Source organism: Camelus bactrianus, chromosome 7 (assembly GCF_048773025.1).
Source record: "Camelus bactrianus isolate YW-2024 breed Bactrian camel chromosome 7, ASM4877302v1, whole genome shotgun sequence".
Taxonomy (NCBI): Eukaryota; Metazoa; Chordata; class Mammalia; order Artiodactyla; family Camelidae; genus Camelus; species Camelus bactrianus.
The window spans coordinates 82,896,585-82,911,397 of record NC_133545.1 but is presented as its reverse complement, the minus strand read 5'-3'; the positions used below and the strand labels follow the sequence as shown (position 1 = coordinate 82,911,397).

Sequence of the window (14,813 nt, the reverse complement as noted above, 5' to 3'; positions counted from 1 at the left end):
ACATAATCCCACCATAAGTCAAGTAGAATCTCTATATCTATCTATCTATCTATCTATCTATCTACCTACCTACCTACCTATGTATGTATATATGTATCTATCTATCTTTCTATCTATCATCCATCTATTGATATAGTCTCCACATTTTTGTATATATTATTTATAAGCAACTTTATGAAAATAAATAGAAAAAAATGTGTGTGTGTGTGTGTGTATATATATGATACACATATCTATACAGTATCATTGTAACACATGTCACATATATATATATATGCCAGGCTGAGTGCTACCTGTGTGACTCTCCTCTGAGATCAGTAGCCCCTTCCTTCTTGGTCATTCCTAATGTTCTTCTAGAGGGTGTGTAATTTGTCAGACATTCATTTTATGTACTAACTTTATCTCACTTTTTACTCAAAATTTTCTCTGGTTTCATTTATCTCATCTATATTAAAATATATTTTATCTTGCTGTATTGTATGCATTTTGTATATTTCCAGGAACAAGAAGTAATGTAAGTATTTTCAGCATGTACAGGATGCTGTGTGGCCTTAGATTTGGCACTTCTGTGCTCATAGGCAATGTCAGGTCACTGAGTGCTACGTATCTAAAGAGACAGGCCAACATTGAGGCTAGACCCCCTCTCTTCTCCAGCATCAGGCAGACCATTAGGTAAGAAAATCACTCTCTCCCCTTTTCCCAATCCTAGCCCCCAACAGTGGGGCCGTTATCCCTGAAGGAAAAGGTAAGGGGATCCCCAGATCTCTGCCCTGATTTTGTTTCTCTTAAAAGTGTAGGAGCTGGGAGAAGGGAACAAAGAACAGAGTATGTCTCCTTCCCACTCCACGACCCTCAGGAGCCATAGTCCTGGTCTGCGGTGAACAGGAGTAAAAGAGATTTAAACGGAACATGAAATTAGACTTGACTGGCTTATTAATAACACAGAGTGACCAGGAAGTGATAGGATGTACCCAAGACATCTTTAAGAGACAGTTGAGCACGGCTGAACACGGTGACTGGAAGAAACTAAAACTGATTATGGCATCACTCCGCTGATTGGAGACAGCTGAATTAAGCAGCTTGTCTGCCCACCTGCCTATTTATTGTGTGTGATTTGGAAGGTATATAAAATATCGGATTCTCAAATGTCCTCTTGGTCATTTTAGCTGGGTTTGAAAGCTTCTGGGCTGCACAGCATCCCCTTCCAATCACCCTGTAAATCACTGGACTTGTGCTGTATTAATTCTGTCTGTATGTCTCTCTCACAAGTATACGAAGTTTACCCACGTCCATTGAATGCCTCTCTCAAATGTAATGTCCTTTTAGCCAAGGTTAGATATAGCTAATGGCCTAAATGTTTACCAGAAGCTTTTGACAAAAATAAACAAAATCCAAGAAAATGTGAAATTAGCTAATTAATCATAATATTGCTATAGTCATAATTTTGTAATACATGAAATCGATAGCCTGAACACAGTAATCCAGTTGTGACAAAACTGCAAATTCAAGTCATTGATAATATGATAAGAACGCTATTGATTTCTCCTGATTTTTTTTAACGTAAACAATGCTGTTCCTTTCACTGGCTTTTGTTCCTATTTCTTTATTAACTTTTTTCTAGGCTAATTATCCAAAGCACTGAAAAAGGCTGAGAAAGCTAAATAGATTAAAGCTTGATATGACTTGAGATTTTTCACTGGGCGCAGCCAATACTTCCTGCAAGACAAGCCTGAAGGAGGGAAAGATGGGGAGGGTGGAGTCACCATCAGAAATGGGCTTTCCTGAAGCAGAATTTCTGTTGTGTAAGCAAAGAGAGTCTATAGGATTTGGCCATTTCTATGCTTTAAACCCCACTGGCTATTTCTTTTTCATTCTTTAAATGTGCCTTTTGTGTAGATCTGCCAGAGACAACTGCATATCACCTCTGACATTCCTTGGGTCGTCTCCCACCTGTCTGCTCTGCTATTCCTTATTCCTTGTCTTTCCCGGTTCCTAGGTCCTCCTCTTTGGTTCATCTGTGCTTGGGTCCTGTTTTTCTCAAGACTTCATGCTCAGAAATCCACTTAGCTTGGTTCTCCCCAACTCTAGCCCTGCCTTTGATTGTTGGTCACAGCCAAAGTCGGATGTTGCTTTTGGTGTTGGTCTTTAGCTTAACGAATTTCAACCAATGAAAGAAGTACTACTCAGTTCCAACTCTGATTTGTAAAATTTGCCCAGTTTCTTGGTGTAAGTACCCCCATCGCGGCTGACTTCGCTCAATGTGGAGTCAGGAAGAGATGGGCACGGTGGCTTCCAGGAGCCCACGTGAGCCGGCTCCATGGGGACTAACCCCTCATCCAGCTCACTCTATCCCCTCACGAGAAATTAGGATGCATCGAGTTTTACAGCTGCTCTCGAAACCTCCATTTCCATCTTAGTTCTTCAGAGGCTGCAAAATGATGCCAACAGACAAGTACAAGAACTGTTTTAGCCACTCGACACCAAACTGCGTGCCTCTGAGTCCAAGTTCAGGATGAAGCTCAGGCGCCACCTGGGAACCAGAGGCAGTACCGCTCGAGTGGCGCCCCTAGTGTTCTCAAGCTGGTGTTGCAGCCTTAAGAGTTTAACCCATAACGGAACTCATTTGCTGCTCAGATGACGGTCGTCCGGGTCAAGGAACTTCAAAAATTTTTATTTTAAAAACTGTTGTCCTGGGGAAGGGCTGCCGGTTAGGGTTTCTTGCACACACACCACCAGTGTCAGCTTTGCTTTTTGAAGGACGCTTTTCTTCCATAAAAGGGACTTTGTGTTTATGATCCTGTTTACCTTGTCCAGGACGAGACTGCAATTTAATTTCTGATTAAATAGTTATCTTATTATTATTTACCTCTAGCTTTTTAAGTTTAAAAACACATACAAACTATTTAAAATCTTTGTCTAATAATAAGACTCCAATTATAAGCCATCCCTCTGTCAAGGAGAAAGCTTCTTTGACCTTCCTGCTTTCTTCCTACCTGGAACTAGAGTTTGAGGCTTTAAGACGGGAAGATGAGAGCCAGCTGCTAAGGTGTGATGAGAAGACCCAGCGAGCTCGGGCTCCTGGTGGCTGTATTCAGTAGCTGCACGGCCTGGACCACCTCCCTCTGGACTTCTTGTTTGTGAGAAACATCACAGTTGGCCAGACTTCTAGCTCAGAGCCAGATGCATCCCTAACTGACACACGATGTAAGCAATGCCGGGTCATTGAAGACCTTGAATGTTCTGCACAGGGGCTGGGACTTCCACATTTGGGCACTGGGCAATGTGGTCTCACTTAGGGGCTTTGAAAGTACGGCTTGGCATTCACACAAACCTTGGTTTACATCACGGCTCAGCCAGTTACTTGTTTAACTTGAGAAATCAGTTATCTCCAGTCTGAGCCTCATCAGGGAGACTCGTGGAGAAACTCACTTTAGGATGCTAACCTCAGCCACAGCACGCTGGAGACAATGGAGGAGGTCAAAGGCAGTGGAAGAGTGAGTGTTTGCCAGTGTCCTTTTGGAGAAAAATAAATCTCAACTAAAGGTTCAGAAACAACTTCAGAATGTAAAGTGGATTGTGGTTGACATTCTTCAACCAAACAATATTCTGATGGTGCTGGATTTTGCACGTGTTCTTTGAGACTTTAATGCCTTTATAACTAAATGTCTTACACAAGTTGCTCTAAACTTCTTCAGAAGAGGGAGGCTTTTTTTTTTTTTCTTTCATGCACCTTGCATTATGCCCAGGAACACAGTGAGGAGTCCATAAATAATTGGTGAGAGTAGCCAGCACTAAAGGAATCAATAATGTAAGATTCATTATTCCATGCTCGTGGCACTATGGGTGCTTGAGAGCCTGTTGATAACCAAAGTAGTAGGAATTTCAAGTACAACTTCATTTCCCTTATGGCTACTTAAAAAAAAATAAAGCTCTAATGTTGTTCTTCTGTACAGCCTGGGTCAGGCTTAATTGAGCCTAGAAGTAGGTGGTATAATTTAAGAGGTAACAAAAATGCTTTGGCCCCAAATATCTATACTTTCTGGTCAAGGATGCTTGAAAGTTCTATAATAGAGATGCTCTACTTTGAAGAATAAAGGAAGGAACTCTGCCTAAAGTTAGGGCCTGGGGTAGGAATAGCATGTTTCCACCAGTACCAGCCTGATGTGGAAAATCTGAGGCTCAGATTGAGGATAACTGATTCCTCAACATTCCACAACTGGTACTGTGAGCTGGACTGTGAAGCAAGGTCTGTGTGGCTGCAAAGCTGTGCTTTTAACCCCTACATTATACCATGCACCCTCATGCCGTGTGTCTCTTTGCTCCCCAGTGCATGCAGTTTGCAGGTAGTACCCTCAAAGCTAGATGTCCAATGGCTGTGACGTTCTTTAGGACAGAACTTAGTCACTGTGATGCTCGACCTGATTAGCTTTGTTGAGGAACCTCCTAGCTCCTGGCCGGTGGAGGAGACACATGTGGGAGAGAAGAGCCTTCATCAGCCAAAACAAACTATTCCACACTCCAGCAGGTTGCCTAGCACCGTGCAAACCAGAGAGATGGCATGAGCCATTAGGCTTCGTGTCTATTTAAATCAAACGATATGCAACCCCCTTGGGCTTCCTTAGTTACCTGTCCCAGGACTCTGACAGTTTCAGAATCTCGGGAACTTGTCCGGATGGGCACATTTCACACTCTCACTTAAGAACCTCATGCACAGGAAGAGCGTGAGACTATTTGGATCAAAAGGTGTCTCTTCCTCCTTCCACACAAAGGCAGAGAGAAGCTGTCCTGCCTTCAGGTGCAGGCTGAGACTCAGACGAAGAGGCTATTACAGTCATCCCCCAGTATCACGGGGGATTGGTTCCAGTACCCATCCCAATATCAAATCCACGGATGCACAAGTGCATTATATAAAATGGCGTAGTGTTGCGTATGAATGCTCATCCTCTTGCATGCTGTGAATCATCTCTGGATTACTTATGATATCTAATGCAGTGTAAATGCTACCTAAATAGTTGAAAATGCAACACAATGCTATGGAAAAAGTTACTGGTGTTCAGCAAGTTCAAGTTTTGCTTTCTGGAACTTTCTAGAATTTTTTTTCTCAAATATTTTCCATCCATGGAGGGTTGAATCCCTGGATGCAGAAACTGCAGGTACAGAAGGCTGAATGCATGTAGCTACCGAGTGTAGCTGCAATGAACAGTTTCTGGGTACTGCCCTGAGAAATCGATCAAGATTCCTAGGATCTGCAACTCAAAGAGAACACGGCTCCTCTCTAGGACCAAGAGACCATGAACTTAGCAGCAGAGTTTGGGGCTCCAAGAAGGCAGGGAATAGCACGTGGGCTTCACAATCAGTCGTTTTGTTTTGTCATTTCAGCTTCTTTTCAGAGCCCGGGCACTCACCTCAGCCTGCCAGATGGGGTTCACCGTGTTGCCTATGATCTTGGATCTCCTCTCCTGTCCGTGGTGGGGCAGGGCGGGGAAGATGCTGTGCTTCCCAGGCTGAATGGAAATCTTCAGGTAAGGGTCTGGGTTGAAAAACATCCCTTTCTTCAACCCCATGGCCTGGAAATCTATAAGATAAAGGATATTTTAATTTGGATGTGTCTTAGAGAGATTAAAGATTCTATCAGGCCTTACACAAGGAGAAAAAGTCCATCTGAAACAGAAAAAAATTAAATCTTTTGACCATTTTTCACTTAATTATAAATATGGACTGATATGTCTACAGAACTCACTATATGCAACATTTCATGACATGTATTAAATTGTTTTGGTACGAAATCCCTGTAATAAATCAATACAATGGGCATTGCAGTTAACTATGCTTTTGAAGAAAGGACCATTGTCCCTTACTGGTCTGGACTTCTGGCATTCCTCAGGCAGACTGGAGTGAGTGGCTAAGAGTCACCTCCGGAAACTTGGGTGCACCCTGAGGGAAGAAATCCAACTTTGAAAATTCAATGGGTCTAGGCAAAAATTCTTCAAAGTGGAGACATAGAAAAACAAGGGCTGAGGTCTCACAGCAAATGTGATCTCCACTGAGTAAGGAGAGAGAGAATAAGGAGAGAAAAAAAGAGAAAGATGAGAGTTCAGAGAGCAAAGAGCACGGAGAGTAGAAAGAAGAAAAAAAGAAAACAAGGCTTCCATGGAGCTAACGCATATCAATGAGGGGAGTTTTGAGGAGAAATCATGCTGTCAGGGGGGCAAGGCTTTGAAAACTGAACCATTGCATGTAACTGCAAGTGTCTGGTCATGTACAATTTCATGCTGTGTGTGTGGGAAGAGAAAGTGAGAAAGAGAGAGAGAGAGAAGTCAATTGTGATAATGGTGTATGGTTGTTCTGAGATAATTTGAAATAATTTTATATTTATTGGAAATGTGTTTATAACAAGAAGAGGTAAAATTAAATTTTTTCCATTATTGAAGTATTTTCCAAAAATTATTCATAATTATACATAAATGAAGGAAATAAATGTAAAAATACATTGAATAAATCCTAAAGTGTGGTACTTTTTTTTTTTTTACTGCCCTAAAAGTCCTCTGTGCTCTGACTATTCATCTCTCCTCCCCCTAATCCTCAACAATCACTGATCTTTTTACTGTCTCCATAGTTCTACCTTTTCCAGAAAGTCATATAGTTGGGATACATACAATATGTAACCTTTTTAGATTGGCTTTTCTCAGTGAGTAATATGCTTTAAGATTCCTTCATGTCTTTTCATGGCTTGATAGCTCATTTCTTTTTAGTGTTGAATAACATTCCATTATCTGAATGTACAACAGTTTATCTAGCCATTCACCTACTGAAAGACGTCTTGGTTGCTTCCAAGTTTTGGCAATCACAAATAAAACTGCTATAAACATCTGTGTTAGGTTTTTGAATGGACCGCAGTTTTCAACCCATTTGGGTAATTTGCAAGGAATGTGATTGCAGGGTCATGTGGTAAGAGTATGTTTAGTTTTGAAAGAAATTACCAAAATATCTTCCAGAGTGTCTACCATTTTGGATTCCTCCCAGCAATGAATGAGAGTTCTCATTGCTTCACATCCTCACCAGCATTTGGTGTTTTGGATTTTCATCATTCCATAGGTACATAGTGGATCTTGTTTGTTTTAATTTACATTTCCCTTATGAAGTATGATGTGGAGCATCTTCTCATATGATTATTTGCCATCTGTATATCTTCTTTGGTGAGCTGTCTGATAAGATCTTTGGCCCGTTTTTCAACTGGGTTGTTTGTTTTCATGTTGTGGAGTTTTAAGAGCTCTTTATATATTTTGGATTAACTGTCCTTTATCAGATGCGTCTTTTGCAAATATTTTCTCTGAGTCTGTGGCTTGTCTTCTCATTCCCTTGACATTGTCCTTTGCAGGGTAGAAGTTTTTATTTTAATGAAATCCATCATATCCATTTTTTCTTTCATGTTATTGTGTCTTTGGTGTTGTACCTAAAAGGGCACCATCCTACCCAAAGTCATCTAGGGTTTCTCCTGTGTTACCTTAGGACCAAGAGTTTTATAGTCTCGTGTTTTACAATTAGGTCTATGATCCATTTTGGGTTAATTTTTGTAAAGGGTATGAGGTCTGTGTCTAGATTTATTTTTTGTGTGTGTAGATGTCCAGCTGTTCCAGCACCATTTGTGGGAGACACTATTTTGATCCATTGTGTTGCCTTTGCTCCTTTGTCAAAGATTAGTTGACTATATGGGGGTCTACTTCTGAGCTCTCTAGTCTGTTCCACTGGTCTAGTTATTCTGTTTTTTCTTTTCCCCACAAGTCCCACACTGTCTCGATTACTGTAGATTTATAGAAAGTCTTGAAATCGGGTAGTGTCAGTCCTCCAACTTTGATCTTCTCCTTCAATGTGATGGCTATTCGGGGTCTACTGCCTATCCTTATAAATTTTAGAATCAGTTTGTCAGAATCCACAAAATGACTTTCTAGAGTTTTGACTGGGATTGCATTGATTCTACAGGTCAATTTAGGAAGAACTGACATCCTTACAACATTGAGTCTTCCTATCCATGAACATGGGATATATCTCCATTTATTTAGCTCTTCTTTGATTTAACTCATCAGAGTTTTGTAGTTTTCCTTATAAATATCTTATACATATTTTGTTAGAGTTATACCTAAGCATTTCATTTTAGGAAATGCTAATGTAAATGGTATTGTGTTTTCAATTTAAATTCCATTTGTTCATTGCTGGTATATAGGAAAGTGACTGACTTTTTGTATATTAACCATCTATCTACAACCTTGTTACTATCACTTATCAGTGGATCTTTAGGCAAACATTTGCTTTACAGGGGGCTCACTTAGACATGAAAAGCCTCCATTGACCGTCCATCTCCTAAGAACACTCATGCACTTAATTTCTGTGATCTCAGATCTCTGACATTTATGGCCTAAAACATTCATTGGTTTGACAATAATCTAAAGCATAGTTTTCAAACTGTGCTCAACAGAATCCTAGAGCTACTTGCCATTGTGTCTTCACAAAGACTACTTAGGGTGAAATTGAATGCATTGGGGTCTGAACCTTGTATATCATTTTAGCCAAAGCAACTTAAGATTTTCTTCATATTTTAAAAATTTGAAATTATTTTACATTTACAGAAGAGTTGCAGAGATGATACAATACCCTTTACCCAGTTTCCCCATTGTTAACATATTACAGAACTATGATATGTTATGAAAACTAAAACATTAAATTAGTCTTAACTATTACCTAAATATTATTAACTAAGTTGCAGGCTTTATTTGGATTTCACTGGTCTTTCCATAAATTCACTTTTTTTGAGCAGCTCAGTTTTTATCCATTTTACCAATTGGGCTTCATGTGAGATTTTATTTAGACAAAGGGTCCGCTAGCTGCTTCTATCCCCAGGCTTTCCCTTACCTCCACTTTATAAACCCTCAATTACTGCTAGTTGGCAATAGAGGAAAAGTAGAATAGTAACTTTGCTTCTCATCATCTCGTATCACCTCAGGAATGCATCTATTTCTTATTGAATCACCCAATATCTTTGTGAGAATGGAGCATCTAATTCCAATATTCGTTTTACAAATGGAGAAATTGAGCACAGAGAAGTTGAGTCAAGATGAAGAAGTCTCCTGACTGTTGACTGACATTCTCATTCTCTCTACAAGACCTTCAGGTGAACGAAACATACCTGAGAGAGAAAAACTGATCAGTCTCCGACTTCCTTGCCCTTGCACGGCCTCATCAGAGCCAATGCTTTTAAAGATCTGTAAGAAGAAGGAAAAGAAGAGACAAATAAAACAAGCATTGAACTAGATAACACTCTGACACAAGCATGCTTAATCACAGTAATTTCTCTACTTGCAGAATACCCAGCAGTGTTGTGATTTCATTAGGCTACTATTGATTAAAACAAGCTGTTAGCAACCTAATGCCTTTCCCAGTAATAGAATGGGAAATGCTAGTGGGGGTGAGGGGTGCTTTTCGGGGAAATGGAAATCAACAAACATAATTACTGTAATATTAGAGGCCCTTTAAAACTACTTATTTTCATTTATTTATGTTTTTGTTTGTTTGTTTGTTGCTTGTGGCATATACTGAGGAATTTGAACTCTACCCCGTAGGCAAGAGAGAGCCATTGAAGGTTTGGCTTTATTTTTTAGTAAACAGCATTTTATTGAAAAGATAAAATTTATTTAAAAAGTAATACATACTCGTTGAGGATGACCAGAGGTGCTCTGGAGAGAGCAAAATGCTTACTTAGATTGTGCTCTGAAGACTGGTTCAGAGGCAGCCTGGAGGTCACAATGCACTTTCTGTGGGGCAAAGGGGCTGTCCAGACCAGGGGAGGCAGACTCTCTGGGGGTGGGACTGGCATCCATCCTTAATGCTCCCCAGGTGAGTCCAGGGTGCACCCCAGGCTGAGAACCATGAAATTAGAAAACACAAGATAGAGGCGGAGGACTAATTTGGAGACAGCTGCAGTGGTCCAGGCAAACTGTAATGAGGGTCTTGACAGTACGGTAGGGGGACAGAGAGGAGAGGGGAGGCTTGTACCACTAGGTGGTATGTGGATGGAACCTGGTGATCGGAAGAGGGTGTTGAGTAAAAGACAGAGTCCCTTTGGCCGATCTCTTTCTTTGCGTTCTCTCTGAATTTAGAATCTCTTTTTTAAATTTAATTTTTTATTGAAGGGTAGTTGATTTACAATGTTAGTTTCAGCAAAGCAATTCAGTTATACATACACATACATACATATATTTTTCAGATTCTTTTCCATTATACTTATTGCAAGAAATTGAACATAGTTTCCTATTCCAGTAGGTCCTTGTTGTTAATCCTTTTTATACATAGTAGTGTGTATCTGTTAATCCCAAACTCCTAATTTATCCCTCCCACCCTTTCCCCTTTGTTACAGTCCCTTTCTTACAGATTATGAGATGCCTCAAAGTCACTGTCCTTCAGATCTGGCTTTTACCACCAGTAAGTCCAGCTAAGGATGGAGGAGTGACAAGAGTTAAGTCTTTCTGTCTAAGCCTATGAGGTTGGAGGGGGAAAAAAAACTGCTTTAATCCTACCTTTAAAAACCTTTAATGTAGAGCATAGGAAGTGCGTCAGCTGTCTCTCCATCTGGGTCAGACAGTCTGTTCAGTGCAAGCCAAAGACTGTATTTCGCACTGAGCTCTTTGCAGCCACCCACTCCCTCCGACTGAACAGACGGGCACCGTGAGGGGCCGCCCAGGGAGGGGTGCGGGCCATCGTTCATCCACCGGAGTGTGCAGTGTGATGGGGACAGTATTTACTTCTCATCAAATGAAAGGCGTTCCTGAAAAGATGCCTATGAAATGATTTTGCTTTCATACAAACATCTCCCCGTCATTGACTTGCTTTAGGATTTGTAAGATGGATTCTCATGTTTACACTTGTTTTAAATATACTTAAGTTCTGGGCAAAAACATGTGTCTGTCTCTAGTGCAGTGTCTGTTGTCCAGTGACATGACACAGGGAGGCTCATCTTCTGAGAGATCCTAAAAAGAGCCCGCTAAGGTCCATGGATGAGCTGACCGGCTAGGTGCTCGGCACCTGCTCCCTACAACTAGCCAGGCCATGCGATGAGTGGGCACTTCCCCTCCTCTCCACAGGGCGGGAGAGTTTTTCCTCTTTCATTAAATACTGGTCAGCATCAAAGCACCTCAAAACCACCCCCTTCCTTTCCAAGGTTGTGATTTTCAAGGACAAGGTCTGTAAGTGACACGACTAGCGTGGGCACTAGAAGTACTTCTGATCTAGTTATTCTCTTACAAATATTTGTTAAACTATAACCCACAGCTCAGCCATCATTTCAAACTGCTCCCCAGCCATCCATCCTCCCAGCCATCCATCCACCTCACAGATACTATTCTAGGGGCAGTGAATTCTTTAAAGAAAACATCTTGAATGAAGGAATTAAACCCTTGTTTATAGGCAGTAACTCTATTTTTGGTACTGTCAACCTTTCTGTATATTGTCCAAGTATGTATTTGGCTTCTCTGTATAGCTCTGATACTGAAATCCATGTATCTTGCAACCAGTGAGCTGGAGCAGACCCACAGAGAGACAGTTTATGGGACCAGCTCGTGAGACCCTTACTGTATCCTCACTACATGGTGGGCAAGTGCTGAGAGCATTCTCTGGCATCATCCCACCGCATCCTCAGACAGCCTTTCAACAGTCCTGTGAAGTGGGTCCTATTTTTCTCACTCATCCATATCATTGTAGGTTCAGAAATTGAGCCTCAGAGAAGTTAAAGGCCACCAAGTTAAGTGGCTGAGCCGAGGTCTGCACTCGTGCCCACTGGGCACAAATGTTTTACGGAGGGCCTGCCAAAGTGCCTGGTATGGTTCTAGCTGGTCCTGGGAAACCACCCTGGGTAGGACAGGCAGGCGCATCCCTGACCTTAGAAACTATACCTTAATAGGGGAGCAAACACAAGGGAATCACATCATGACCATCATGAACAACAACAACAACAACAACAACAACAAAAAACAAAGCATGATGGAGCACGAGGGTGACTGGAGGTGTGCAGAGACTAGGTTGGTGGTTATGGAGGCCCCTCGGAGGAGGTGACAGTGAGCAAAATCTTAAATGAAGACAGGGAGTAAGCCACTTCAACATCTGGGGGGAACGCTCCAAGCATAAAACACCAAGACCAGCTTGCTGCGTCCAAGGCTCAGAAAGACAAGCAAAACGGCTGGAAGTAAGTGGAAAAGCTGGAGGCGGGAGTAGGAAGGGGCAGGCCATGCAGGACTTGAAGGCTATGGAAAGAACGTTGTATGAAATGAAGCCAGTTTTGAGCAGAAATAGTATGTGATGAGGGGAGAAAGTTCCAGAGGACAGGAGAATTAACTATGCAGCAGACAGATCTAATCTCTGGATCAGAGTTTCTTAAAAGGCAAGATGGGACAGGGTCCTGTGCATCAATGGAGAGTTGGACGTGAGACAGTGTGGATGTGACGGCGGCACAGCCAGGGGATCCATGTGTAGGCAGGCCAATGGGAAGTGGGAAGTGGGGAGTGGGAAGGCAAGTTGGTTGGGTTCTGGTTGCCTCCATTTTCTCAGTGAAGGAAGGCAGGTCATATGGAGAGGGGACGAGTGTTGTAGGTTTGAGGAAAAAGAAGAAAATATGAAATAGTCTTCTCTAAACGGGGAAAAGGTGAGTGCTTCTGGGGAGCGTGAGAGATCCCTTGAGATTTCTGGTCATGAAGACTCTCCTGCTGCCAAGTAAGAGTAGATAGACCTGGGTTTAACCCCAGTTGGATTTTTCCAGTGATGGAGAGATAAACGGGGGAGTGAGACATGGCGGAATCTCAGCTAAGGAGGGAGGTGAAACATGGGGGTGATCGTGTGGTTAGGATCAACAGACTGGGGGTGGAGAAGTGAGCTGCAAAGCTGGGAGATGATGGTTCAAGAGTGTTGCACTTGGACCTGAGAATTTGGAAGAGATGCAGTTACTGGTGTCGGGAAGATGCAGAGTAGAATGACTGCAGTTGACCGCTGAGGTAGGTTGGCCTTAGGAACTGAGAAGCCAAAGGCTCGGATAGCTTACCCCTTTTATATGAATACAGAAGCCTTCAAAAATCGTAACAGAATGATCTCTTAGCCGCATATTATAGTATAATTCTGGATAATAAGAACGGTGGTCACTGATTTCTGTCCATGTTCATGTGTGGGATTAGATGTGCAGAGAATAGGACTCAGGACCTATAACTCCCACTTCTGGACCTTAATTCTACAGGATAACCCTGATGGTCAGGAATGTAAACTCATTTTTTTTTTTTTTGGCATCCCTGTTTACTGTCTGGGAAATACAGGGCAGTTGGTGGTATTTTCTGTAATATTTGGCAGCAAATGCTTGCCAAATAAATACGAAAAACGTTATCCAATTTTAGACTCAAGTAAGAAGAAAAATTATGAGAAATGGTATTATTCCTTACTTTACTCCATTCTCTCCTTGCATTATTCAAGAAAGGATTTTTAGAGTGGGAACCAAGTATATAAAGGAATAAGGCAAAAAAAAAAAAATGACCATATCATTGTTGGGGTTGGGTATCCTACTGGCCTGAAAGGGTGCCTTTTCTCCCTTTAAATGCACATAAACAGGGATTTGAATCCAGTTCTGACTTTAGTGTGATCTTAACTATTCTACTCCCAGCAGTCCAACAAGGTGTGTGCATATGTGTGTATACACACACACACACACACACACACACACACACACACACACACACACTCACACTCACCCATAAGCAATAATTACCCCACGTCCTACACCTGGAATAGAGTTTGTCCATACTCTTATCAGTTCAAAGTATTTCAACAATGCATATTTGGGATATCTGAGGGAACAATGCAGAATCTTCCCAAGGCAGGTGATCTGGCCATAAACCACGTGATTGTCCCAGTTACTTATAGCAGTAACTCTGAAAAGTAGATTCTGCCGCTCTTGAATAAACCTCCTCCTTGAAATTTCCCCTCTCTCCTCCCCAGCAGTCACCACACACACACAGAAGGCAAAATCACCTCTGATTGGCTCTTTAAATTCTTAAAAAATAAAAAAAGGCAATTCAAGAGACTTAGAAATTGCTAGAAAGGGTCTAGAAAGAAAAAGAATTCAAATAGCTAGATTAAGAAAAAGAATCTCAGGGTAATGTTGACATTTGTCAGCAAGCAAGATTTTTTTTTCATCTGAAAATATTACACACGTATATACTTGGCTAATAAAATTAGAGGCTCCAGTGAAACTCAGGGAATTCTTTAAAACAACCTGTTAGTGACTACGTCCAAATGCATCTGTTTGGGTGCGTGTGCCCATGCGCTGACGCATGAATGCTAAAATTCGACTGACCTCCTCTGAAAAGCGGTCCTCTTTGGGTTCTGACGGAGCAGCCATTTCTCATAAAAGTTAGTTGCAGTCAAGCCCGCGGGCAGGGAAACTGTCCATCACCCCAAGGTTCAGACTCTGCCCAGATCCTAGGACTGCCTGTCAAGTCTGACTTCCCACCGACGGCTGAGCACACACAGGGACCTTTACGCCCTGGCATACGCCTGAGAGCTTCAGTAATTTATGGGCTTCTGCCCCCTTTGTTAAGAACAATATAGGGAAAACTCCAAAGGAGAGGAAAAAACCTGCATCTCTATGCATTAGAATGCACGGATTTCCTTCTGTGTTTTGGGGACTCCTTAAAGAAACAGCCTGGGAGAAGACCCCGATCTACAAGCGGGGGTCCTGGCTCCTCAGGCAGCCACAGCACCTTAAATCTGGGGCCCCGTTCAGGTGGTTG

The 14,813-nt window shown here is 41.9% G+C and overlaps 1 protein-coding gene across 1 annotated transcript in view; it reads right to left on the bottom strand.

The window, feature by feature from the left end:
- Positions 1–14,526, bottom strand: part of HECW1 (HECT, C2 and WW domain containing E3 ubiquitin protein ligase 1) — a 126,064-nt gene extending 111,538 nt beyond the window's left edge. Inside the window, exons 1-3 of the mRNA XM_074367702.1 lie at positions 14,378–14,526; positions 9,182–9,257; positions 5,406–5,575 (exon numbers count right to left, since the gene is read on the bottom strand). Coding sequence (XP_074223803.1) covers positions 5,406–5,575; positions 9,182–9,257; positions 14,378–14,422 — 291 coding nt within the window. The 5' untranslated portion in view covers positions 14,423–14,526. The remainder of the gene's footprint in view (positions 1–5,405; positions 5,576–9,181; positions 9,258–14,377) is intronic.
- Positions 14,527–14,813: the final 287 nt, after the last annotated feature.